The sequence below is a fragment of the Pseudocercospora fijiensis genome (assembly GCF_000340215.1).
Source record: "Pseudocercospora fijiensis CIRAD86 unplaced genomic scaffold MYCFIscaffold_4, whole genome shotgun sequence".
Lineage (NCBI taxonomy): Eukaryota > Fungi > Ascomycota > Dothideomycetes > Mycosphaerellales > Mycosphaerellaceae > Pseudocercospora > Pseudocercospora fijiensis.
Genome location: NW_006921535.1, coordinates 4,345,637 through 4,371,355, shown reverse-complemented (window position 1 = coordinate 4,371,355; position 25,719 = coordinate 4,345,637). Strand labels below are relative to the sequence as shown.

General features: G+C 52.0%; 9 protein-coding genes across 9 annotated transcripts; 6 read left to right on the top strand and 3 right to left on the bottom strand.

Annotated features, from left to right (window-relative positions):
• Positions 1-220: 220 nt before the first annotated feature.
• MYCFIDRAFT_88125 (uncharacterized protein) lies at positions 221-2,714 on the top strand. The gene is made up of 3 exons (XM_007928503.1): positions 221-346; positions 431-573; positions 1,010-2,714. The coding sequence occupies exons 2-3, from the start codon at positions 469-471 to the stop codon at positions 2,471-2,473; spliced, it is 1,569 nt and encodes a 522-aa protein (XP_007926694.1). The 5' UTR covers positions 221-346; positions 431-468; the 3' UTR covers positions 2,474-2,714.
• A 617-nt stretch (positions 2,715-3,331) lies between these two features.
• MYCFIDRAFT_120723 (uncharacterized protein) lies at positions 3,332-4,213 on the top strand (the record flags this gene model as incomplete). The annotated part of the gene is made up of 3 exons (XM_007928502.1): positions 3,332-3,484; positions 3,536-4,034; positions 4,074-4,213. Coding segments are annotated over 3 exons (792 nt in total), but the record flags the coding sequence as incomplete, so codon positions are not given.
• Positions 4,214-5,080: 867 nt separating this feature from the next.
• On the top strand, positions 5,081-5,830 carry MYCFIDRAFT_211355 (uncharacterized protein). Its single transcript, XM_007928501.1, has one exon. The coding sequence runs from the start codon at positions 5,138-5,140 to the stop codon at positions 5,501-5,503; it is 366 nt and encodes a 121-aa protein (XP_007926692.1). The 5' UTR covers positions 5,081-5,137; the 3' UTR covers positions 5,504-5,830.
• Positions 5,831-6,250: 420 nt separating this feature from the next.
• On the top strand, positions 6,251-6,787 carry MYCFIDRAFT_81662 (uncharacterized protein; the record flags this gene model as incomplete). The annotated part of the gene is made up of 2 exons (XM_007927831.1): positions 6,251-6,294; positions 6,355-6,787. 2 exons carry the CDS (start codon positions 6,251-6,253, stop codon positions 6,785-6,787), a joined length of 477 nt encoding a protein of 158 aa, XP_007926022.1.
• Positions 6,788-10,457: 3,670 nt separating this feature from the next.
• On the top strand, positions 10,458-11,261 carry MYCFIDRAFT_211354 (uncharacterized protein). The gene has a single exon (XM_007928500.1). It carries the CDS (start codon positions 10,470-10,472, stop codon positions 10,881-10,883), a length of 414 nt encoding a protein of 137 aa, XP_007926691.1. The 5' UTR covers positions 10,458-10,469; the 3' UTR covers positions 10,884-11,261.
• MYCFIDRAFT_207810 (uncharacterized protein) lies at positions 10,458-12,278 on the top strand (the record flags this gene model as incomplete). The annotated part of the gene is made up of 8 exons (XM_007928499.1): positions 10,458-11,342; positions 11,373-11,466; positions 11,493-11,647; positions 11,675-11,724; positions 11,751-11,812; positions 11,846-11,892; positions 11,925-12,232; positions 12,264-12,278. The coding sequence occupies exons 1-8, from the start codon at positions 11,210-11,212 to the stop codon at positions 12,276-12,278; spliced, it is 864 nt and encodes a 287-aa protein (XP_007926690.1). The 5' UTR covers positions 10,458-11,209.
• A 27-nt stretch (positions 12,279-12,305) lies between these two features.
• MYCFIDRAFT_174907 (uncharacterized protein) lies at positions 12,306-14,928 on the bottom strand (the record flags this gene model as incomplete). The annotated part of the gene is made up of 13 exons (XM_007928498.1): positions 12,306-12,445; positions 12,472-12,806; positions 12,851-12,935; positions 12,962-12,979; positions 13,004-13,045; positions 13,095-13,160; positions 13,190-13,914; positions 13,943-14,025; positions 14,056-14,271; positions 14,297-14,333; positions 14,360-14,443; positions 14,475-14,482; positions 14,512-14,928. 13 exons carry the CDS (start codon positions 14,926-14,928, stop codon positions 12,306-12,308), a joined length of 2,256 nt encoding a protein of 751 aa, XP_007926689.1.
• Positions 14,929-15,869: 941 nt separating this feature from the next.
• Positions 15,870-16,429, bottom strand: MYCFIDRAFT_112048 (uncharacterized protein; the record flags this gene model as incomplete). Its single annotated transcript, XM_007928497.1, has 2 exons — positions 15,870-15,986; positions 16,106-16,429. Coding segments are annotated over 2 exons (441 nt in total), but the record flags the coding sequence as incomplete, so codon positions are not given.
• Positions 16,430-19,018: 2,589 nt separating this feature from the next.
• MYCFIDRAFT_122444 (uncharacterized protein) lies at positions 19,019-19,686 on the bottom strand (the record flags this gene model as incomplete). Its single annotated transcript, XM_007928496.1, has 4 exons — positions 19,019-19,042; positions 19,096-19,179; positions 19,246-19,278; positions 19,348-19,686. Coding segments are annotated over 4 exons (480 nt in total), but the record flags the coding sequence as incomplete, so codon positions are not given.
• Positions 19,687-25,719: the final 6,033 nt, after the last annotated feature.

The following is a 25,719-nucleotide window of genomic DNA, read 5'->3' as shown; positions in this document are numbered from 1 at the left end:
GATGGGGAGAGCTTGGGGGGTGCGATGCGATATCTTTTCGTTTCTCGTTGATGCCGCTAGTCGCGCCGTCCCCAACGCCTCGTTGAGCGGAAGGGAAGCCTGAAGGAGCACTCGACCCTGGCTCAATCATCGCCCCACCAAGAGCTTGCCTGTGCTGTGGAAGAATAAAAATCGCCAGTATCCGTCTCCGTGCACCGCTCTGTCCTGCTCGCATCCATTCCTCCCTTCCTCTTCTCTCTCGCGCACCTACACCTACACTACCACTGACATCTCCGACCCTGCTTGACGCCTGCTTGGTGTGATCCGCTTGTGACGAAACGCCGGCACCAACAGTCGACCCCACACTGTGAGTTCAGGCGCGAGTTTCAACTTTCGAGCCCGCCAATCTTTCCTCCATTGACATTCGTCACTGACCGCTTCTTCCTTACAGCTCAACACACTCTTTGCGATCACTCCAGCACCGCAAACATGGCATCCAAGATCAAGGACGCTCTGCCATCGCACTTGAAGCCGACCAACGGCAGTGCCGACAACGCAGATGGCCGTCACCACGGCAAGTCACAGTCCCACGTGGTAAGTTTATGCCTTTTCTTTGCTTTTCGCGCGCAACGGCAGCGGCAGCGGCAGCAGCAGTATCATTGCTGGAATTTGACCTACAAAAGACGGCGATAGCAGCAAGTGGCTGTCACTGTCCATCATGCCCGTCTCGCCGAGAGACCGAGACGGCGTCATCATTCACGGCGACAAATTGCGAGTGGTGCAAGAAGGTATCAGCTCGAAGTTGATAGTCTGCTCAGCCTTCATTCACACGCACACTCGCATGGGATTGAGTCTCGTAGATCCGTGAATGGCGATCCCTCAGCAATATGAATGCTTTCAATCAAACATCCAAATTCTGCTGCTGTCGAGACTCCTCCAGCAAAGACAACTTAGACCGCACCAAAAAGCAACCATGACTAGCAGTATTGCCCAAGAGATGCACGAAATGCTAACCCATGGCTCCGATCAGGCCTTCGAAAACACATCCACATCCGTTGCTGCATCTCAAATGCGCAATGCCCTCAATAACCTTGCCGATACCGTTAAGGACCCAAAGGAGAAGAAGCGATTCGAGACTGAGATGGACAACTTCTTCGCCCTCTTCCGCCGCTACTTGAATGACAAGGCCAAGGGCAACGAGATCGACTGGGCACGCATTGCTCCTCCAAAGCCAGAGCAAGTCGTTGATTACAACAGCCTCGGAAACTCGGAGTCTGTCGAGTTCCTGAACAAGCTTGCTGTGCTCAAGCTTAACGGTGGCCTCGGTACCTCCATGGGCTGTGTTGGTCCAAAGTCGGTCATCGAAGTCCGTGATGGCATGTCCTTCCTCGACTTGTCGGTCCGCCAGATCGAGTACCTTAACCGTACCTACGACGTCAACGTTCCATTCGTGCTGATGAACTCCTTCAACACCGACTCTGATACCGCCTCCATCATCAAGAAGTACGAGGGCCATAACATCGACATCATGACCTTCAACCAATCCCGCTACCCACGCATCTTGAAAGACTCCCTCCTTCCAGCCCCAAAGAACGCAGACTCGCCAATCTCGGACTGGTACCCACCAGGCCACGGCGATGTTTTCGAATCGCTCTACAACTCTGGCATCCTCGACAAGTTGCTCGACCGCGGCGTCGAGATCCTCTTCCTGTCAAACGCCGACAACTTGGGTGCAGTTGTTGACCTGAACATTCTGCAGCACATGGTGGAGACAAGAGCTGAGTACATCATGGAGTTGACCGACAAGACCAAGGCCGACGTCAAGGGTGGTACCATCATTGACTATGAGGGTCATGCTCGTCTGCTTGAAATCGCTCAGGTTCCAAAGCAGTACGTGAATGAGTTCAAGTCTATCAAGAAGTTCAAGTACTTCAACACCAACAACATCTGGATGAATCTCCGTGCTGTCAAGCGTGTTGTGGAGAACAACGAGCTTGCCATGGAGATTATTCCAAACGGCAAGAGCATCCCAGCCGACAAGAAGGGCGAGGCAGATGTGAGCATTATCCAGCTCGAGACTGCCGTCGGTGCTGCCATCAAGCACTTCCAGAACGCTCACGGTGTCAACGTGCCGCGTCGCCGCTTCTTGCCGGTCAAGACCTGCTCTGATCTGATGCTCGTCAAGTCGGATCTCTACACGCTGAAGCATGGTCAGCTCGTGATGGATCCAAACCGCTTCGGCCCAGCTCCTCTCATCAAGCTTGGCGGCGACTTCAAGAAGGTGTCCAACTTCCAGGGCCGCATTCCATCCATTCCAAAGATTCTTGAGCTCGATCACCTCACCATCACCGGTGCTGTCAACCTCGGCCGCGGTGTCATCCTCAAGGGAACTGTCATTATCGTGGCAACTGAGGGTCAGACCATCGACATCCCACCGGGTTCAGTGCTCGAGAACGTGGTGGTGCAGGGTAGCTTGAGACTGCTCGAGCACTAGAGAGGCCGGCCTACCATATGGTTTCGCGAAAGGCTTTATTGAGTTTTCAACTTCTGCACAGCTGTATCGGCGCTTGGGTGGTTTACAGATCTCTCGATTGTGAGAGGTGATAGATGTGGCATGGCCTTTGAGCAAAAAGAAAGCCGGTCTAGTCAGCAGGGCTGAAGGCCGCAGTGTACTAGTCTACAGCAGCGAACTTGCACCAGAGATGATGAACAATGAACGATGTTAATACAATACGCCGCCAGCGTGACTCACTGTAGTGCCGCATGTTCATGCCGAGTTTGATATGTACATGTAGTTTCCCGGGTTGCCTCATCGCCTGATGAGCTCAGCCTCCGCGTCAGTGACGTACATGAAGCTAGGGATCGTTGGCCTGTAGCTACCAAAGACAACATGACAGGCAGGCCGCGCGCAAGGCAGATGACTTCCTGACTGACCTGTCATACGAGCGCGGATGGGGACGGAGCGACATTGGTATATGTGCGAGCTTTCTGCTTGAATTCGTGCTACACGGCGGTAAACATCAACAACCTACTTTACGCACTCTCCCGCGCACACGCTCTGCTGCACCACCGTGCAGCTTGTTCGGCAAGGCTACCTTTTCTCGAGTGGCAGCCTGCTATCTTAATCACGTTTCGAGGCCAGCGTGAAGTCCGAAGCCCATGAGTCTCACGACTGTCGCGAGTTTCGTGGAGTTCCAATTGAGACGGTCACTTTTGGCTTGCCACGCGAACGGCTACCACTGGGTCACTGTTTCTCAACCAGAAACCAGCTAGGTCCAGATTTAGCGCCCAACTCGAGGACTCCAAGATGGCGACTACAGCGGGCCATGCGACTCCGCCACATGGAGAGGCGGCCCGACAAGAGGAGAGGGAGGAGGAAGCCAACGAGCATGAGGCGGATGTGGAACAGCGCGAGGCGTACGACTATTGGGGATATTTGTTCAAGCCGGACAAGACCGGTACTGATAAGTTGAAGAGCTTGTTGCGAGGTCTCAAAGATCTCATGGTGAGTTTTGATCGCTACTGCGCATCGGAGCAACGCTGACGAGTGTGGCAGAATGAGATGTATGAACCCTCAGACAATCCGGATCTCACTCCAAACCAGCTCGCACATTTCTACCGCGATCTTCACGGAAACTACGACCAGCTATTCCTGGGCACACCGAGCGAGAGTATTGCGTTCATCTATAAAAGCTTGGGATGTCTGCACAGCTTGCAGCCCTTACACCACACGCACCAGACAGCTTTTACGGATCCTACCGTGCCTGCCTTGAAGACAGAAGGATGGATCATGTGGCAGACTATCCAACTCTTGCTGGGTCCTGACGAGCATTCGAGCTTCTTACGCGAAGCAGTACGGAAGTGGGACGTCAAGGACCACGACACTGGAGAAGTATTCCCTAAAATTCTTCCACGCGAGTGCTTTCCTATCGAGCCTGATAAGCACATGGTTGCTTGGTACGAGGGCGTCTCAGAACGCTTGAGAAGGGAAGCGGAGGAAGAGGAGCGCATGAAGCGCATCGAGGTCGAGCATGACGACGATGCTCCTCCAAGGCGTCTCCATGAGCGCGCCCACCCGCCACCTCGCCGTGAAGATGGGAATGTCACTGATGAAGAAGGGTCTGTCGATTCTAGGGGACCTGCATTGGCTTATTTCCGCAATCCCTTATACAGACACGTAGATGGCCGGCCATCGATAGTTCGGCGCAGCTCGAAGCGACCGGCGCTGAGCCCTCGCTCAACCATGCTTGACAAGGGCAAAGAAGCTGCATCAACCTTTGGCCGCATTGCGCGCAGCGTCGGCAGTCCTCACCTTTGGGATGGTCACTCCAGAAGCCATTCTCGAGATCACGCCTCACGAAGAAAGAGCCATCCGGAGAACAGACACAGCCCCGATGAGGCTGCATCACCGGCTGTCGCTGGAGCATATGCCGATCGTCACCCTCACCCACCCAGAGAGCACTCGAGCCACAGTCATCATTCTAGTCAACATCGCAGACGACGAAGCTCGCAAGTTGACAGGCCTGATAGACCAGTTTCCAGCGGCTTCCCGGATGATGCTGATGATGAAGACACGAGTCAAGTTTACAGCCCACCATCAGGCTCGAACTCCAGCAGACATCGGCATCATCGTCCGACTGCAGACCCGCGTGATTCTGATCGAGACCAGACTCTACGCCATTCCCGAAGTCACGATCCCACACCAAGCCAGCGAGAAGGCGATGACTATTTTGGCGCGGGTTATGATGATCCAGGTCGCAGAAGGACTTCTGTTCACGAAAGACCAAATACGCCGCCTCCCACTCACAGCGGTGTCGGTCCTTCGTTCGCGCCCTCAGCTAGTCCGCTATTTGCATCGACTGTAGCGCAACACCCTGGCCCACCGCCGCCCGCCTTTCAGCAGAGGGCCCCGGTAGGCCCACCACCACCACCACCAAGTTCGCAGCCATACCAAGGCGGACCTCCACTTCACAACCCTTCACTCCGAAGAGCGCGCGATGAAGGACGATATTCCAGTCGAAGCCCAGAGCCAGGCATTGACCCCAGAGATAGAAGATACGGAAGTCCACGACCGCCGCCAGGTAGATACCAAGGCTCTTCTGCGCCTTTCGACGACGTGGCACCAGACCATCGTCCTCCATACCCTTCAGGCCCTCCAATGGGCCCAAGGCACGATGGACCGCCGCCACGGGATCCTCGAGAGACTCGCTATCCGCCAGACGCAGGCCCGCCGCCTCCAATGGACCCAAGAGATAGACCTGCTCATATGGATCCGAGAGACAGACCGCCGTCCGTTGACCCTAGGGACCAGCCACGATCAAGAGATCCGAGAGAGCGGCATCGCGAGCCACGCGACAGGAGACGAAGTGCGCGGATGAGCGGAAGCGAGTTTGAAGACTACTCTGGCGAGGAGCGCAGACATGGGCGTCCGAAGCAGACTCGTTTTGCAGATAGCGGCGTTAGTGGCAGAAGATATCCCGATGACTCTGTGAGTCCATGGCGTCGCGGCAGTCGTGGAAGCTAGGACATTCCGCCGCTTGTGAGACGTGTCACGGACAAGATTGGAGATGTGAGGGAGGATATCAAAGCCGAGTACAAAGATCAGCTGGAGAAGAGATTGGGCAAGTGATGAGTACACGAGATGATGAATTGCATGTTATCGGGCGATCAGAGCTGGGTTGCATCAGCAAAAGGACGCCATACCCAAATGAGGCTTCAGTCTAGTCTACGACGATATTCAGCATTGCTACCATACTCTAAGTAGCCTTACTTCAAGCACACAATCATATGAAGGGCCAAGGCAAGCTCCTAGGACGCTAAGGATTGTGCACCTTGATGGTTTCTGCAAGTGAACAAGACTTCAGCAGTCAACTCATATTTCTCACGAGCGCGGAAGGATTGCAGACTTCTGTAGAAGGAGGCGCACGCTGCACAGACGTGATGGCTCCCTTACCATGTCCGAGACACAACAATTGCTCTCCTCGCGTGGACAGACTCCGGATGCCCGCCTACAGTCACCTGATCTTGGGAAGGCTTGGTGCAAAGTCAGGTACAGTAGATAGCGAAGGATGGCATGATGGCATGATCGTCGCGCCTGCCACGTTCGCTCCGCGCTGATTGGAATTGCTGCCTGAGCTTTGAAAGCCACAGCAATGCGGCACAGAGCTGAAAGTTGGTCCAAGGTAATGCAGCATGTATTATATATTCCTAGGAGCTGGAGTCGCATTTACACCTCGTTCCCGTACACATGTGCCTTTGCATATTATTCACCATGTCAGAAGAGAAGCAGGAAATCAAAGGCGGTTGCCATTGTGGGTAAGCAAGATGCGCGACAAGCTGTTCGAGAGGCCATGCGAAATGATGCGGTGTCTGCAGCAAAATCAAGTACACCTTCCGCATCCCGGTCCCGTCGGCAGGAAAAGGCCAATTGACGGCAACGCGCTGCAATTGCACCTTCTGCACCAAGTTCAGCACAACCAACCTCATGCTCCCCGACCCAGACAAGGCAGATTTCACGCTTCTCACCGAATCCACAGCGCCTCGATCCAGTCTGGGAAACTACCAACCACGCGTAAAATCGCTGTCGAGGTTCTTTTGTCAAGATTGCGGAGCTCATGTTTGGATGGAGGGGTATTTTGAGCATGAGGGGATGAAGTTTGATGTTTTCGCCGTGAACTTGGCGAGTGTGGATCAGCCGCAGGATGGAATTGATTTGAAGGATGTTAAGATCAAGTATTTCGGGGAGCTGGAGGCGAAAGGGAAAGGGATGGAGACGAGGGATGAGCCTTGGGAGCATGGGTTGTTGTAGAAGTGTGTTGTGCTGGTTCTGCTATGAATAGTGGGAGAGTTCGGGCTGGGGCTATGATAGGCACGCGAGCGAGCGAGGGGAGGGCGTGGGATGATGACTACCTACTGTATGAATAGCGGCAGATACATGTCCGCATAACAACAACGTCTGGGGGCTGAACAGTGACGGGAAATTGTCCGAGCCACGCATTGTGCGAGGAAAGGAGAATTGCGTGCATACCAAAGTTGGCTCGTGCGATGATTGGCAATGGCAGACCAATGCAGGCATGCATGCATGCATACAAGTGCATGAAAGAAAGCCATGCACTCGAGCGTCGAGGACGTGGACGTGGACGTGGACGTCCTTCCCTTCCCTTCCCGGCCAATGCGCCTCCTCCATCCGCACCATACAGTACCCATCATCGCCCGTGAACATACATTACATGTATTGAACATACATCATGGTCCATGCATGCCATGACATTGGATGAGCAGTAGTAGTCCGGCGCACACGTGAGTATCCTCGCCCATTACATCACGGGGCGTCGTTCTCGTTCTAGCCTGCACTGCACTGGAGTCTGGACTGCACGCCAGCCCGCTTGACGACTCACGCCAGCGACACCACCCCCTACTGTGGCACTGGTACTGGGACCACCAGTCCGCCGTGCTGGACAGGACACTTGCGCCCTCTGCCCTGCCCTGCCCTGCTCTGCGCACCCGCACCCGCACCCGCACCCGCACAACTCTGTGCCGAAACGTCACGCATTGCAGTCACAGTCTGCACGCTCGAGTTGCGCACGAGAACCCGATTTACGAGTAACGATCACATATAGTCGCGCAACTGGAACTTGCACGCATCTATGTTGCCGTCATTACCCTAACAGCCTCACGCAATGGACCCTCCTCGTGAAGGCTTCGACGCGCTCGACAAAGCCTTCCTGAGCTTCAACGAGCCGGACAGGCCATCAAGTGCGACCTTGAAGCGCAAGACGACTCATCCTTCACGAAATGTGCCACCTACGCACGCACACATTCCCTCCGACACTCCTACTACATCCCGAGCACCATACGAGAGCAGCAGAACCACCACGCCTCCACCAGCACCGCATCTGAGTCGCCAGAACTCCGGTCTTCCTCCGACTCCGCCTACCATGGCCAACAGCGACGTCGCCGATAGCAACCCAGATAGAAGGGTGAGCCCTGCGCCTCTGTTTGCTGATCGCGTCAGGAACGCGCTCGAGCAGCAGAAGTCCGGACTCAGCACTCCTAAGCTTGAAAGTCAGAGCCCGCCGACGCCCGATCCGAGCCCACCTAGTAATGGCCATGGCCATCTGGATGCGCCGCGACCAGAACTTCCACATGAGGCGAGTTCATATGCAGAATCATTCAAGACGGCGCATGATGAACAAAGCCTTCACCACAGCACTCCTGACCTCCTGCCGCGAGACATGACTCCGAGACAGCTTAAGACGCTGGACCAGCACAGCTGGTTCGATACGAACCGAGCCTTAGGCCTGTCAAACATGCGCTTAGCCGTGAAAGACGTCGAACCATCACAACATGTCGATTCTGATGTCGAAGAGCCACGACCGAAGAGCTACCACATCGATCCAGATAGCGACGTCGAGCATAGTTTGGAGAGAAATTATTTGGCAAGCAATGAGACCAGCTCGATAGAAGAATCGCCAGTATCACCAACTTTGAGGAAGTCGCTTAATCACACACCCGTGAAAAGACTGTGGAAACCATTGCAGCCTGGCGATGAGATCAAGCGTCCAGATCAGGCACTACTATATGGCACTTCTAGCCTCAAATGGAAACCACGCGCAAAGCGAGAGCCGCCGCCAGCCAGGGAGAGGGACACGGAATTCCTCAGGAATGCTGTTCTGGAATCCGAGAAACGGGACCAGGCGCAAGGCAAGACTTTGGAAGAACCTCAAAACAAGGAGGCCACACTGACAGCACTGCCTTCGCTGCCACTTGATGAAAGACGTGCAATGACGCCTCAGTCTCGCGCCCATGTCGCCAACAAGCTGGAAGAAATGTCGCAACCAGCGCAACCGGCACACGAAAGCCCTCCGAAAAGTCCACCGAGAAGTGAGAAGCCGTCGGAATTCACACCCGCGGACGCACCAGCTGAGATATCGTCGCCTCCGACGACTGCGCAAAAGAAGTCGCTTGAGGAAAACAACAAGGTGTACAAGCTGATTCGGGAAGAAAATGCTAAAAGGCACAGCGCAATCTCAGATGGAAGTGTGCAAGCCATGATCACCCCAATACCAGAACATAAACACAAGCTGAGGCACACACCCAAGAGAGACTCATTGCGCGCTGATGTGAGCATTGTCGACAGCAAACGAGAAAGCGAGGATAGCAGCGCCCAGAGGTTGCGACACAAGCGAGGAATGGACTCGCTTGGCAGCGTTGAGCTTGCAGAATCTATCGAGCGTTTTAAAGAGCATGCGCCAAAGATGCCATCGGCACGCATCTCGCGATTTGATTCGGGAGAAAATGGCTTTGACTATTGGAGTGGACTTCCTGAAATCGGCTCAAAAGTCAGGTCTGTGGCCTCTGCGAAAGTGCTTGGTAACCCGCACAAGCTGCGACGCTCGATGCGTGAGCACAGCCTCGACAAGGCTCCGCAGTCAGTCAGTGACTCGGTGGCAGGGCCTTCGAGCATGGAGTCAAACGCAATATCAGAGGAAGCAAGCCCATCACTACACCTGCGGAGGTCATCTGCCGACCACCGACTTGAGAATAACATGGACGTGCGCCGCACGAGTCTGAGCCGCGACGCCCAAGGCATGTCGTATCCTATCGAAGTCAAGATGGAGAAGATCGGCGAGGACTTGACGCGTGAGGGCCGTCGCGAGCTGCATGAGGTCCGCGAAGAGCGGATACCACATCGTGAACGTCGCACGTCCTCGGTCAAGACTACAGGGACATCTCCTCAGCGAAGGAGTTTTGACATACGACATCTACACCCTACAGCCACGCCTCTCTCAACCAGTCAGTGGTCAGGGACTGAAGCTGAGGTGTGCGAAGCCAAAGGCGTTGAGCTGTACCCTCACAACAACGAAAGCCTTCTCCTTGTGCAATCTGGATCACGTCTTATTAGCAGGCCAGCTCAGATTGATGAGGAATTGCGAGAGGCATCGGATGAATCAGAACTGGATGCAGCGCCAGGAGCACAAGAAGTCGTCTTTCACGCGTTCGTTGACGCGCCTTCCGAAACTACTAACGACATCGGCAATGCCAATTACACGGTCGACAGTCCTCTGATTAATCCGCGCGCAGCTCCAGAACCTCCTGTCATCAAGTTCATCCCGCCGACTCCAAACTACGAGCTTGAGCGGGAACTCGGCGACTCTGCCAACCAGACCGCACCGCTCGATGATCTGAACAAGAAAATGTCCAATCGTCCTAGCTTGAGCCAGCGTGTGCGCCGCTACAGCGAAAGCTTGGCCCAGCCTTTCCCATTCGGACGTAATGTTTCTGTGCGTCGACCAAATTCCAAGCGACGGCAGCAGCGGCCTGTCACTGATGTGCGACCCACACATCTCTCCTCCTTCTGGCAACCGCGCGATTTCTGGGAGGAATACGATAGCGAAGATGGCGATGGCGAAGACTATGGGCCACTTCCACCCGGAGGCGACACCTCAAACATCGAAGCCAAACGCACTTCCCGGTTTCTGCCGCGTAATATGTCCGTTCGCATGCCTGGCTTCCGCGGCACCGGCGGCTTCCTCCAAGGCAACTCTCTCGGTATCGATCGACATGGCACGAATGTGCGACGCCATTATATCGACCAGTCTGGGCCTCATATCGTCAAAAGCAGAAGCGGCTCGAATCTCAACCTGAATACTCGCTCCAGTGAGGAGATGCTCCGACGTCTCTCGGAACGTAAACGTCGTCGAACTTTTACCTTGCCTTTCTCTGGTGGAGCTAAGGTCGAGTATGTTGGGCTTGAGGTACTTGGTGCCCGTATGCGTGAGAGGAGGCAACGAAGACACGACCGTGCGCTGGAGAAGAGACGGGAAAAGTTGAGAGGTCAGATTGGCACACGGGTGTACCATGCTGGTGGAAGATGTGGCGTTGGGCTTGTGAATACACGGTAGAGGGCTTATGCGACCACTGCGAGAGCGCAGGAAACACCGAGCTCCTCCGATCCAGCATTATGACCTTTTGGTGAGTGCCATTTGGAGCAGCGATGGCATTGGTGTTCATGCTTGGATTGTCCGCAATGTGCTGCGTTTCCTGGGTGTTAAGACGCGATGAAGAGTTGGAGACGCAATTCATACCGCGTGCACCTGTGGATGCGGGTGGCGGCGGAAGAATTGCATACATGAACGCCCAAGATCATGTTTACAGCGAGCGTTTCGATTCGATTTTACGATGATACCGATTACGACTGAAATGTCTTGTTTTACGATATGAATGGCATATGACGAACCGAGGAATGGTATACAGCGAGCAATTTCATGATGATGACGATGACGATGATGATGATGATTTTCGCGATCTCGATATTTTGTTTTCCACGATTTATTTCCTGCGGTCTCATGGAGTGAAGATTAGTGGCTAAGTCGATGTCGATGTTGGAGGAGATCTCACACGGTTCTGCATGTTGATGCGCGGCTGCTCTAGCATGGTAACATCAGCCAGAGCCTTGGGTCAAGAATCATGTCGTCATGCGGATGAGTAACATGATTCGGGACCCCTCAAAGCTTCCAGCCAATGCTTGGCCCACGCCTGGGACGTTTGAACGGAACCAGCTTTATAGAATCAAGGTCACTGATGAACCATTCCGAGTGTCCCCCACAGCATGGCGTTACTCAAGGACACGCCCCCGGTGCATGCTCTTCACGCTCTGCCACCGGCTGTGAAAGCCTGGCTGCTGCGATTTAAGCTTCGTCCCGAAAAGATAGTCAGGCTGTAGCCTTGTCATATCTGAGCGCTGTCACATGACTCTGCGCAAAAACTAGCACCACAGCTCAAGGTCTTTGGCGCTGCATGGACGATTCAAAGGTTCGAGTGCACTAGCTGCGTGGACGAAAGGATGCCCGATTTGAAAGATGAGTGATGTAAGAGCTCAACAGTTTCAGAATGCTTTGAAGTCCGTATTGAGTAGCAATATAGTTGTCCTGGTATGTGGATAGTTCTAACCTCCGAGGGTGGACTCGCCGCCATTCAAGCAGTAGTGACCGACATGCTGCTTTTGATCTGGTTTACCATCAGTGAGTGCTCAGATCCCGTGACTGGAAGACACCGATACGCTACATCCGAAGAAAAGTTGTCATATTGCGAAGGTAGGGAAGTCAAAAGCACGGTGCTTCCTGCTTCCTGGAATCTGGTTCTCAATAATCGTCAGCAAGATGAGGCTAAATCGAGTCTTGCCGTCCAATCTTCCCGCTGGGGCCATCAACGCACACAAATTTTGGCCGAGGCCGCACAAAAGATCAACCAGGTGGCAATCTTATGCCGATGTTGGCCGCAAGTTCGGATGCGACTGACCATACCGAGGAATGTATGAGAGCAAGTCATTTTGGCTCGACAGGGTGAAGATGACAAATGCGCAGCTTCGTAACAGTTTTGATATTCTCCCGGTCACTAGCGCATGCCATAAAGTATGATTTTCTGCCGTGATGGAGACTCTCGTCATCGCAAGTTATGACCACGGCTAGCGAATATTGTGGACAACTGGACAGACTTCGAGTTTGCTACCTGTACCAGAATCGACGGTGATCAGTAATCGACAGTTGGCAGGTTCTTGCTCGAAGAAAGTGACACGACTACCTGTTTTTTTTTTTTGATCGATTGTCATCGCACTGTGCGGTTGACTGATCCCAGACCCGTAGAGTCGCTTGGATCGTAGTCGCGGTTGAGACAAGTATCGCGAGTGATTTGAGCAAACGAGCCTCACGTAGGTACGAGGACAAGCTTGACGATCAAGTGACATGACTTCCAGGACGACTCTCAGTGGGACTCGAAACGTGCTCGATAACATGCAATGGCGAATGGCCAAGAGGTGGTGTATACAACTTCATTCTCACCATGAGTGGAAGCTATATACTTTTTGTCTGACCTGCGATTCTCCAAGTACGAACAAGTACTAGACTTATGAAATGGTCGCCGTGATTGCCGCGGGTATCTGGAAATGGTTCTCATAGCTCGTAGCTTCGTAGCGCCAGAACACCATCGCTAAGCAGACCAGCTCTGCGTCAAAACCCACATCAACGCCATTGTGAGTCAAATAATCTGGAAGCGATGGGTGCTGTCGCTGTGTTTTTGGGTTTTGTTCGAAATGTCCAATGTCGTCCGCTATCCACTGAAACGAAAGAACTTTCCCCCCTGAATTGCATTCGATGTCCGTCCAAAGATGGTGCTGAGTAAAGCTAATTCGGGTTCATGATGTGAGCGAGACTCATACGCCGGCTCGTTGGCGTCGACTCAAGCGCAGAGGAATCGCCTCTGGGCTCTACTTCTGTGATCGGTGAAGCCCGAGGGGATTGTTGAGACGGGCCAGGCCGTACACTCTCGTTGATTGAAAGCGTAGCAGTCCAGTGACCGATAGCGGCAGGTTCGGCAGGGCCAGTGTGAGGCGATGTTGGCTCAGAGAAGTCCTCTGGCTGTTGCTGCAGAGAATCTCCTCGCGCAGCCTCGTTGGTTGCCAACGCAGTACGCCTCTCCCCTTCCGAGCTGCGGTTGCCCTGACTCAAGGCGATCAAGGCATGAGCAGCTTGTTTCGTGTCAGTATAACCCTGGTTAGGCTTGTTGATCGGGCAGAAAGCAGACTGACCTGAAGTCAAGGCCGGCTCGACGGGCTGAGGCTCGACGGGCTGCGGCTGGACGTCCTGTGACTGGACGTCCTGCGACCGGACGGGCTGCGACTGAGCGGGCTGCGACTGAACGGGCTGCGGCTGGACGGGCTGCGGCTGGGATGGCCCAGGCTGTGTCATGGGAGGAGCCGATGCCCTGCTCTGAAGCGTCCTACGTTGCCGCGGTGCAGGCACCAAAGGCCGTGAACCAGCAGGGCCACCACCACCGCCACCTGGAGGCCTTCTCCGTCCAAACCTGGAGGCGAGCACTGAGGTGTCATAGCGCTCGAAGCCCTTGACTCTGCGCTCGCGTAGGTTGTGAACTCGCAGTCTGCAGGCCAGGACAGATCGCTGCAGACGTCGCGCGATTTCGACGTATGGCATGTTCTCGGAAGTACATCGCAGCCTGTACAGCAAGGCGGTCTGCAGAAATCAGCGAGTGCTCGTGCAATGGAATCATGAAAATTCTCACCTCTTCGGCGGTCCATTTCGTGCCGTCTCTGGGGGACAACATCCTGTACTCCTCGAGGGTTGGACCGAGTTGGGGATCTGCAAGCTGCTCATGACCGAGGCTTCGTAGCTGTTCCAACGGTCTTGGCGGGTCATTGCGAGGGAACCATTTCTTGCCCTGGACACGATACTCGTTCGCCGTTGGCCCTGGTGGCAGTTGCTCTGGCGGGGTGCTGGGCTCGCGGGAAGCTTCCGACGAAGACATGATGATACTGCTCTGGAATTATCTTGGAGTATGTCCTGTTTGTCTGTATCGTTTGCTTCACATCGTACAGATGTCAGAGTCGAGATGTTTTGGAGGTGGAAGGAACAAAACGAGAAGGGAAAATGCAGGAGAATTTATAGTGGCTCTCGCTCGTCGTTGCCCGGATATCTTACCACCTGTCCATCTTCAAGCGTCGTTGCCAGGCTTTCTTACTACCTCTCCAGCTTCAAGCGGCATTGCGATTGTGGAGACGGGGTGTAGCGATGGGTGGGTGGGATTGAAGTTACCACCAAATGTATGCCCACTCCCCCAGTGCACCATACACAATGCAGTGTAAATGCCACCATGCATTCGAGGAAGGGGAGTGCGTGGAATCATGATAATCAGAATGGTCGGCGAGACATGGTTTGCTGTTGGACAGGCGCATTTCGCATTTCGCAGTTCGCATTTCGCATATCGCATATCGAAAGCGCACAGCATGAGGACGACACGAGACCCATTATTTTGGACGGCGCGAGGGAGTCCGCGTGTGGAGGGAAGCTTGGAAGAAGAATGGGTGAGTGAAGTCGCGGACTCGCGCCCACCCCGACCATGCGCATTCGGCCCGGAATCGAACGGGACCAACCGCATGTTGGCGATAAAGACAACCAAATATCATTCATAACGACTGCACAACTGTACAGCAAAACAACATGATGTAGCCATTGTGTAGCGCCTTGGCAACAGTCACATGACCTTTTCACCTCAACGCACGCAACTTGTCACTTCGGATCACCTCCGTTGACTGACATCGCAGACCCGAGAGCTGGTCAGCAAGATCACGTGCCGTCGACCCCCGGACCTGACCCCGATCGACACTATCGGCCGATCGACACGCGCCAGAAATAGCCGCAAGGCTTCTTGTGCTGCCGTGCTGCCCGGGATCTAAGGCTACGAGGCTGCCCTGCATGCCACACAGCCTCAGTCGTTTCACCCTTTGCCTATGCACATCTCCCCACCAATTTGCACCGTCATGCTCAATCTCCAAGTTGTATGCGGCCGACGCTTAGACTTCAAGGCAACATGTCATCGCTGCCCGACATGCGAAGACGGCATTGTTGGATTGGGTAGCAAGGGTTTCTCGTGGTCCATTAAACATCATTTCTACTGCTAAGAGCTGCTTGTATACGCAGCTGAGCTCATCTCCACCCGTCTTCAAATACAGGCAATCCTCGAACGTCGCGTCGCTAGTATACATCGAAATAGCCCAATACGGTGCGATAGTCGTAAGGCGTAAAACTTCTCCCTCCTCGCACTATCATTAATATGTGGTATCATTACGTGACCAGCACGTTCAAGGTGATGCTTGACTGCATCGTCTAAAACTTCCCATCCGTCGCTTCAATGCTTCCCAAAGACAAAACGCCGTGTAAGTGCAATATATCAAACAACCTCGGTAAAGGCATGCGAGTGCATCACGATCCCTCTGGAAGTGCTTCCCTCGCTGTAATCGTCGTCGACTCCGAGAGGAGACTTGCTGCCGTGTAAGATTCTCTTCGCTGTAGTAGTGCTCGATCATCGTCGTCCATTTCGATTTCAAGAGCTTTCTCTTTGCATGCTGATGCTGAAAAGCCGTTGCCCACTTTGCCGGAGATGATACGCCATCGATCATTATCGTACTCTTGCATCGCAACCTTGAGACGTTGGGCCTGCATGATCACGTCAGTCCGCTATTTCCTTGAATGTAAATGGCGACCCATACAATCATGAGGAGAGATAAAATCTGCCCTTATGAATCGGCAGGGCTGGAAGTAGCGATGGAACGTACCATTTCATCTGTCCAAACAGTCGTCTTCGCTTTGAGTTTGGTGCAGTATCGCACTTGTAAAGTGCCCGAGCTCCTGCCTGGGAAGAAGTCCGCAATTTGTTTCCACGTGAGATTCTTCGTTTCTTTGAGCTCCACCAACAACGCATCGTCTTCTGGCGTGAATTTGAGCTTAGGACCCTTGGGTCTTGATGCCGGCTGCGGCATTCCTGGCTGCCCAACCACACTTGGTGGTCCGTGATCGTCCTCCTCTGCCGAATCTTGGCTGTACGATGTTCGCTGTAGTTTGTTGGGCGGTTGCTGATTGGGTAATCGGTGGTGATGATGCTGTGTCTGGTTCTGTTGTTGCTGTGGTGAATGATACGGCTGTTGTACCGGCGTGCTGGAATGGGAGTGCGCAGAAGTAGATCTCTGCTGTTGATACTGATAAGAAATTGCTCCAGGTTGTAATTGAGCACTGTGGCCGTGTGAGAGGCCGTTGGGTGTTCCTTCGACTTGGACTGGTGTGCCATTGACGGCGTGGGCTTGAAGCTGCTGGAGACCTGGATACTCGTACGAGGAGTAGTCTTCCTGGAAACTTCGTTTTCTAGACTGAGCAGTGTGCTGATATCCAATAAGTGCAGGAGGACTTTGATATGGCGTTCCATACTGTGATGAATGCGAGGCTGACACTTGTGACATTTGTCTCGGCTTCGCGGATGCGAGCAATTGCGGTTGTTCCATAGCGTAGGCAGGCTCCGGCGCAGACATCTGCGAAGGCAACACGCTCGCGACTCCATATTGTGAGTAGTCCTGCGGAGATTGATGTTGCTGTGGTTGCTGCGGCTGCTGATGCTGCGGTTGGAGGAAGGAGGAGTCGAAAGCATGGTGCAACAGCTGTTGGTACTCCGCACTGGTCACCTGTGTGACCTCGTTGTTGTTCTGTGCCTGTTCCTGTCCATGGCTGCCGAAGTCGAAGGAAAATTCATTGAATGGTCGCGCCACAGCTGCTACTGAGCATAGAGGCTGCCAGAGCTCTCCGCTCAGGCAGCGTGCCTTTGGTGGCGCGTGGAGGGTATAGCCGGGAACGACTGACAACGACAAAAGTGTCGTTGAAGTGATTGTGGTTTGCACGGAGCTGCCGCTCGGTGGTAATGGTGATACAAGAAATAAATGCGCAATATTATAACAAAGTGATGAGGCGGTGTTAAAGCGAGGGAAGTATGATCATAAGACGTTCAACGTACAAAGATACACAATCATAACAGAGGTGAGGATCTGGCGGTATTGATGAGCAGGGCTGGCATGGCATAGTACTTAAAGACGATGCTGAAGACGCAAGATGATGAGGATGGTCTCATTCGAAAACGACCGTCCTCGCTTGATCGCCACACCGGCATACGAACGCATGGTAGATGGGTGTCAAAGCGGCGGCGGTGGGCGTATCTGCTGCCAGATTGGCTCGACCCGGGAGAGGAGCACGACGGGCTGCAGGAATCTGTAACATGGAAGCTGCAGAAGATCCGCCTTAGGAAGCTAGGCTTGACGTCGCACTGTCACAGTATTCGTCCTTGCGCGCCTGCAGGTACGGGCTAGAGGCTCCACTCAGGTTGACGGTTCTCTAGACCCTGCAATGGGCCATGCATGGACAGCCTAGGTAAGAATGGCAGAAGGGAGCGGCATTGACGCTGTCTTTGGCTTGTCAAGTGCGCAACGGTTGTCTACGTCTCGCTTGTTCGAAGATAATTTTGGCCTGAAGAGATTGCCCTGGGTTTCACCTGGGACACCATGGTGAGGCATTCCCGGGCTCTGATACTGAGGTCATCTCACCATGATCAGATCGCGTAAGACGACGTCAACAAGCTTTCAGGGCATGCTTAAGCAAGCGAGGGAGGCAGTACGCTTCCGAAGCGCTCTGGGGCCATTCGGTCGTCGCTTCTGCATCTCCGGCTCAGACGGTGTCCGCTCGTCGAGGTCCAATGTGCAGAGGGAAGCAGTTGCATCATCGCAAAGGCACAGCGGGTCCAGGCTCGAGGTGGCAAAGTCTGCGTTGCCGAATAATGGCCCTAATTTCCTTGTTGCGGAAATGATGGGCAAGTCAGACGTCGATGATAGCCTTTTCGGGCGTGCTATAGACAGGGTTGGGGCTGCGGGAAGACGGGCGCGGGCGGCAATCTTCCCATTTTTCGAATCGTCGAAGAAGGTCGTCGGCACGCAGGAATTGCTCTGCCGGAGAGACCGACTTCCGAAACATCACTCAGTAGCCCAAAATTCTGAAACCCACGTCGCGCTTCTGGAACATCGAGCACGTGGCACGCAAGTCATTGCGTCCTGAAACACTGCGGAAGATGGTGAAACGGGCAGGCGCAAAGAGGCAGTGATGCTCAGGAGCCGGGCTGAAGCGCAAAGCACGTGTGAGCACAGTCCAACGGTTGGCTGGCTGCACAGAACCTCCAAACAGACCCACTCTCTATCCCACAACCATGGTCCATGGGCTCAAACTGAACGTCACTCCATCTTCACGCCTTGTATGCGCACCGCGTCCCCCATCACTCATCACCGACACGTCTTCGACAAAGAGGAATGGGCCGCCGTCTCCCGCTGCTCCCAGCATGTTCCAAAAGCTTCGACGCCGCGTTACCCGCCTACATGCACGCCTACTTCTCGCACGCCTGCCCTGCTCTTTGCTGCGCGCCCGCAGTCCCTTATATCAATATGCCATACATGGACCGTTCAGCAATACAGAATACCTCGCCAGCCCTTGACGCCTCGCATACACGCTGTGCATGGTCCAGAAGAAAGGTGGTCAGCGCCTTCCAAGATCGGCGCATCGCCGTCGGGGTATCTCATCCAAAAAACAAAGTGCATGCTGCAATACCATCACATGTTATTGCGCCAATCCTGGGAGCAGTTTTCCACTCATACTTTCCAGCCCTGTTCTTTCGCAAATTGTTCACACGCCTTCGCAAACATCATTAGCCAGCTGCAAAAGGCATATAAAGATGAGCACATACCTTCGCCGGCTTCCCGACCTTTTGCCCAATGACTTTCCACTTATTATTCTCGTAGTCTTTAATCGCTTGCAGCAGTGCGGCGCTCTAGCAACCAGTCAGCACAATCGTCACACCAGAAACACTCGCTGTGAGGCGAACAAAATTGCTGACCTCGTCTTCCGCGAACTCTGCATAATGCATGTCCTGTCAACATGTCAGCCCCGGCACAACACATACAGCGCGAACTGAGGAGGGCGGTGGTGATGATCGCACTTTGTACCAATGCTTCTTGACGCTTCCCTCAGTCCGCGTCGGGAACGTCTTCGCGATCTCACTCCAACTACTCCCCGCATCGCGGAGCGTCTTGAGTCTCTGTTCCTCGGCCGGTGTCCAAGGCGTATTGGTACGACCCTTCTTCACCGGCGGGCTCGGCAGAGTCTGCTGCGTGTGTATACCTAGCCCTGTCGTGTCCAGGTCGCCAGGCGCCGACATCAGCCCGCCTGGGTTCGTGAAGGCGCTCGCATTACTGCTCGAAGATCCAGGTAAGGGCTCTAGTTCTGACGCGCGACGCTTTCGCGGATTCGTGGGAGATAGGTTGTGCTGGAGGTGTGGAGGCGCATGAGGCTGGTGTGTTTGAAGTTGCTGAGGCCGGTAGCTGGGCTGAGGAAAGCCGAAGCCAGCTGTGGGATCATGAGGACTCTGTATGTAGGCGTATGGATTGGTCTGATAGGGATTCGGTAAGCCTCCGGCCGAGTGAAGGTCACCACCCAGAGTGAGCTGTGAAGGCGACGCGGAATATGCACTCTGGTTCGTCACGTTGGGATGCGGATTGCGCTTTTGATCTGACGGAGTATTTCTGGACAGCAAGTCGTCAGTGTACATAGTTTCAACGCAACCGCGAGGCCATGTATCTGTGTAACAACCGGACAACGTTTGAGGAGTCTGGTATTGACACTACATGTAGACATGTGGACCCGACAAGAGGTGGGTCACCGGAGGAGTGACATACGACATCGCGGCAGAGGTGCGGCTTCTTCCTGGGCAGGGCTATTCTGCAGTCGCTGGATGTTGGTCTGCTGACTCGAGAGGAATTGTATGCATGGCTCTCTCAAGAAGGTTGCGATTGTGACATTGGCCAGCGGCGTGCCGAATAATGATGCGATTGCGGCTACCGTCAAGATGCAAGCGATAAGTATCTACAGTCGCGTACAGCTCGAGGAGGAGCTTTCTGAAAGCATAGGCGTGTTTCTGCCAGGCGAGATTGGGGGGCCGTGAGAGGTGGACGTCGAATGACGGGATAGAAGGGCAAGCTTTACGAATGCGGAGAGGCAGTTGATAGCTCCGAACAGCACAGGGAGCTGACTGGAGGCGTGCGCGCGGACAAAGAGTCGCATGCCGTCAATGTAGTGCTTCATGGGGGGGGATGCAGATTGCGCGAACAGGCGGGAGATGGCCGTCGAGCCACTGAGCCCAAGGGCCATGGCATGGCATGCCATGCTGTCGTATGCGGCGCGAGGTAGCTGGGCTTGACGTCGACCAAACCACCAAGAAAGCAGGCTTGCGGTGCTCAGAAGGGAAGCAGAGGGGATGGTGAGGGCGAAGGTTGTGCTGTACCCCGCTTTGGTTGTGTTTCTCGCGAGGCCACTGGCTGTCGCAGCGTTGCAGGGCCCAGGCCCAGGCGAACAGCAGCACCCAGGCGAGCGCGCGCACTCCCGTCCGTCGTCGATGATTCGCTGCGCTGCCGGCCACCCGCGCACGGTCGAGTAATGGGCATCTGTCGCCCGGCTTGGACACGTCGTGGGCCGTGCGATCGATTTGTATGGTGACGGCGAATGCGGCCGGCCTACCATTCGTCACTCGTGAACGCAACGGCACGTCCAGCGGGGTATGCGTAGGGGATGCATGTGGGCTTATGCAGACGCTGGAGCACCTCTGAGCGCGTGACGGCGGCGTGCTAGATCTTTGCTGCATCAGTCCTAGCCGAGCGCTGGCAGTATGGAGGAGGTCGCTGACGTAACGGTGCTCGATCTTCGACACGCTTGCTGCTGCTGCTGCTGCTGCTGCTGCTTGTGACAGAAGGCAGATGCGCTTGTTCGCGCACCCCAGGAGATGCATCGTGAGTCGTGCACAGCATTGCCCGCGAGCCAAGCGGACGAGGCTAGGCTAGGCCAGGCAATGGAATGGAATGGCTCTATGTCAACGACTGGGCCATGTCCCGTTGGGGGCACGAGAAATACCGCGTTTCGATCGATCGAGTCAACCCGGCCATCACCAGAGCCCTGGCCGCTCTGGGGATCCGGCTATCTGAGGCACAGCTCGGCGCCTCGAGGATTCCCCGAGCCCCAGCTACCCGCCCGAGCCCCAGCATATCCCTATACTAGCACCACTGCAGAATCGCCTCTGTATTAAATTACGTGCTCTTTCCGCCTAATATAGGCTGTTTCTATTCCTAGTTAGTATTGTTAATAGGCGCGTAGGCGCGCTACCTAGGAAGTCGCGCCTCTAAGTCTATATTCGTATAATTCGCATTTCTTCCTACTTTTGTAGTAGATTACCTAGTAACTATCGAAAATAGCTAAATCTCTATTATACGAGGCTTATATCGATAACTTTCTTACTAACAATAGTGTCGCCGCCGCCGCTAGTAGCGCTATAGAGATAGTAGTAGCGGAGGTAGTAGAATCGGAGGCAGAGGTAGTAGATTTAGTAATAGAAGAGACAGAATAGGTAGTAGAAGTACCGAGAGGTCGTACGCGTAGTCGATTAGTCGACGCGCTATATATAAGGCTTAGACCCTATAGTAGTTTAGGTTAGTTTAGTTTAGTTTACTAAGCCGAAGATCTAGTTTAGTTTAGGTTAGTTTGCTAAGCAACTATAAGAGTAGCTAGTTCGAACTATAGAATTTATCGGTTTCTAAGAAGTATAAGAATGTCTACGTAACTCGAAGCAAGCCCTTTATAAGATACGAGAGTATAGCCGGTAGCGTAGCCGGCGTTTTTTAGTTATAGGAAGGTACTTATATAACCCTAAATCTATAGGCAATTAGCTAAAGGCACTAACTAATTAAAAGTATATATACAGACAAGCTATTATAGTTTAGTTTAGAAACTGCACTTATTAGAAGTGTAAGAATGTCTACGTAACTCGAAGCAAGCCCTTTATAAGATACGAGAGTATAGCCGGCAGCGTAGCCGGCATTTTTCAGTTATAGGAAGGTACTTATATAACCCTAAATCTATAGACAATTAGCTAAGGGTACTAACTAATTAAAAGCATATATATATACAAGCTATTATAGTTCAGTTTAGAAACTGTACTTATTAGGTATGAATTTTATCCTTTCGCTCGCTATTTAATTCCCTAACTGCTTAGTAGAATATTATTATCTAGATCTAGGTAGAACTTATCGATTTCTCTAGAAGTCCTCCTCCTTAAGAAGTTCTAACACTTTCCTACCGAACTATTCGATAATATTAAGTACTAGGATAGCTCCTCCCTCGGTATCGGCATAGTATATAAAAGAGCTATAAGGTAGCTCTATAGAACGTTCTACTAGTTACTCGCTATACTAAGGCCGAATGCTAGTTCGTTCCTTAGAACTCTTAGTTATTTAGGAGATATAAAGGGTAGGGCAGGTAGTAACTTCGTATTATATAAGGAGGTAGAGGCTACTATAGAAGAGGCCTTTAACCTATAGAAGATAGTAAAAGATATAGAGGTAGCTATAGGTCTAGGTACCTAGTTGAATTTCTAGTAGGTAGAGTATAAGGATATTTAGAGGGAGTATTAGGTAGAGTTGCGAAGGTAGGTATATAATATGCTCTAGAAAATAGGGATAGTGCCTATAACTATAACTATTAGGCTCTTTAACCTTCCTTATTTTTCCCTGTTTTCTTTTTATAAAAATCCAAACTAATATAAATCAACCGGAATATCTATCTTCTTTTAGTTCTTTAAAAAACCTAGTAGCGTAGCTAGTAGCGTAGCCGGTAGCGTAGCCGGCAGCGTAGCCGGCCTTTTTACTCCTTAGTACTAACGGGATTTTAGGAGACTTCTATTCCGTACGGCTAATAAAGCATACTATACTATATATATATACTTAGAGAGTATTTAGAGCGCGGTATATAGCGCCGTATAATAGCGGCTTATTTCGCATATAGAAAAGCTTATAGATAATACTACGAATATCCTTCCTACTAGAATATCTATCCTACCTAGCACCGTCTCGAATATAGACATTCTAGCCTTTTAGAATCTAATCGAGTACTTTAAAATCCTTGTCTATAATCGTTATACGCTTCGCGTAGATAGCTATAAGGTTAACCGCTAAAATAGTATTAGTATAGTCCGAAAAGAGGTAGAAGAGAAACATATATTCGAAGATACGAACTAGGTAGGCTTCTATAGCCTCTTAAAGGGCGCCTATCGCGGAGGCTTAGAAGCGAAGGTCCGTTCTATAATCCTAGGCAATTTCGCGAACAAGTCGTTAGAAAGGAGCTTTACGGATTAGGAGCTTAGAACTCTTCTAATACTGCCGAATCTTACGGAGGGCTACGGCTAAAGAAGGATTAGTAAAAAGATAGTAAGAATGCCGGCTACGCTGCCGGCTATAAATAGGACTTACTTCCTAGGCGCTATCGACGCTTCGTACGATTACTACTAGTAGTAGAAGCGCTAGTTGTCGTCTTACGTAGAGCCTTACCCGCCGTTATCTTACGCGGAGCCTTGCTCGCGACGCCCTTTCTAGTACCGGAGCTAGCGGTAGTAGTAGTAGCCCTCTTACGTTAATATACTATGCTCGTTCTACTATTTCCGGTCTTATTACGACCCGTAGAAGTACTAGGTCCCTTCTTACGAGGCGTCGTAACTTAGTTAAGTAGACTCGCTATTATAAAAGTCGTCGAATTGAGGAAAAAAGTGCGTTACGAAGGTATACGAAGGCGCGCGCAAAGCGAGGGTATTACGGAGATAGTAGATATAGAGCGTAGAGGTATAGGTATCGATACGAAGGTTGAATATAGCGGTAGTATCGCGGTATCGCTAGGCAATAGAGTAAGCTTCGCGCAAGCCTATATTATAGTAACGTTAGAGTAAGGAAAGAAGGCAGGTACGGCTAAAAAAGGCAGGTACGGCTAAAAAAGGCAGGTACGGCTAAAAAAGGCAGGTACGGCAGACTTTGAAATATAGCCGGTATATATAGCCGGCATAGTAATAGGCGAAAGCCTCCTTTTAATAAATAGCCGGCGTAATAATAGTATCCTACTATAGTATAGATATTCTTTAGTAATGCCTTTACTAGCTATAGTAATCTTATAAGTAACCTAGGCCTATTACTAGTAAATATAAGAAATATTAGGTAGGCTATACTAAACAAGCTAGTTATTTAGCAGGAAAAGGCCTACTACCGTCTCTATATACCGGCTACGAGTGCCGGCTATCGCTCTAAATTCAACTCCGCCCTATCTCGGAGGCTAAGGTACCGAGCGGAAACCCTATAGCTTATATTCACTCGGTTGTCGCGGAGCGCTTATAGGTAAGATATTAGAAAAGAGTATAAAAAGTACGAGAAGAGTATCCTAGGATATAGGTCGTAAGTGAATAAGAGTAGCACGCCTAGTTATTTATATAGTACGTTACTCTATACGACTAAGAGCCTATATTATCTCGTACTTCGCTTATAAGACCTCGACTCTACTAATATACTGTTATTCTCCTACTCGGTCGCTGTCTCAAATCTTCTTCGAGTTGCTAGACTTAGTGCGTATCTATAGCTATACAATAGCGCTACGTATTATAGAGAATTAACTCCGCCGTATCTCGAAGGCTAAGATACCGAGCGGAAATCCTATAGCTTACATTTACTCGGTTATCGCGGAGCGATTATAGGTAAGGTATTAGAAAAGAGTATAAAAAGTACGAGAAGAGTATCCTAGGATATAGGTCGTAAGTGAATAAGAGTAGTACGCCTAGTTATTTATATAGTACGTTACTCTATACGACTAAGAGCCTATATTATCTTGTACTTCGCTTATAAGACCTCGACTCTACTAGTATACTATCGATCTCCTCCTCGGTCGCTAATACGCTGTCTTAATTCTTCTTCGAGTTACCGGACTTAGTACGTATCTATAGCTATACAATAGCGCTACGTATTATAGAGAATTTCTCGTTAAAGTTTCTCTCTCGTAGGCTTACTATCTGCCTCGTAGTATAGAGGATTAAAGTGCTAATACTAAAGAATCTCCTTATAGTTAGGATGCTAGGGCTCCTTAGGACCTTTGTATTTTAGGTCTAAATAGAGACGTATTATAAACGTTCTATCGCCCTTTCGCTTACTACCCGCTAGGTCGCGATATACGAAGAAACTAATCTAAATATAGCTCGTCTCTATAATAGCCGGGTAAATATAGAGCGCTAGGTTTCTACTTCGTACCTTAGATTTAGGGACGGCGCGGAGATAAAATTAGAAATATAGCCGGTACCTATAGCCGGTAAAAGGATGCGAAAATAGGCCTCCTCCTAGGTTAATCTAACGACTAAATACAATTTCTAACTAATCCGCTATAAACCGACGCCGAATTTTAGCTAGAAGCTATATATCTTTATTTTAAAGAGTAACCCGCTTCGTATAGATAGTAAGGAGGT

What these genes read in the sequence shown, in the direction of transcription:
- MYCFIDRAFT_211354 (XM_007928500.1), top strand. Translation starts at nt 10,470, where the DNA reads ATGTCCGTTCGCATGCCTGGCTTCCGCGGCACCGGCGGCTTCCTCCAA.
- MYCFIDRAFT_88125 (XM_007928503.1), top strand. Translation starts at nt 469, where the DNA reads ATGGCATCCAAGATCAAGGACGCTCTGCCATCGCACTTGAAGCCGACC. An exon ending in GCAAGTCACAGTCCCACGTG is followed by an intron (nt 574 to 1,009) that starts GTAAGTTTATGC and finishes GGCTCCGATCAG; the next exon opens with GCCTTCGAAAACACATCCAC.
- MYCFIDRAFT_211355 (XM_007928501.1), top strand. Translation starts at nt 5,138, where the DNA reads ATGGGCCCAAGGCACGATGGACCGCCGCCACGGGATCCTCGAGAGACT.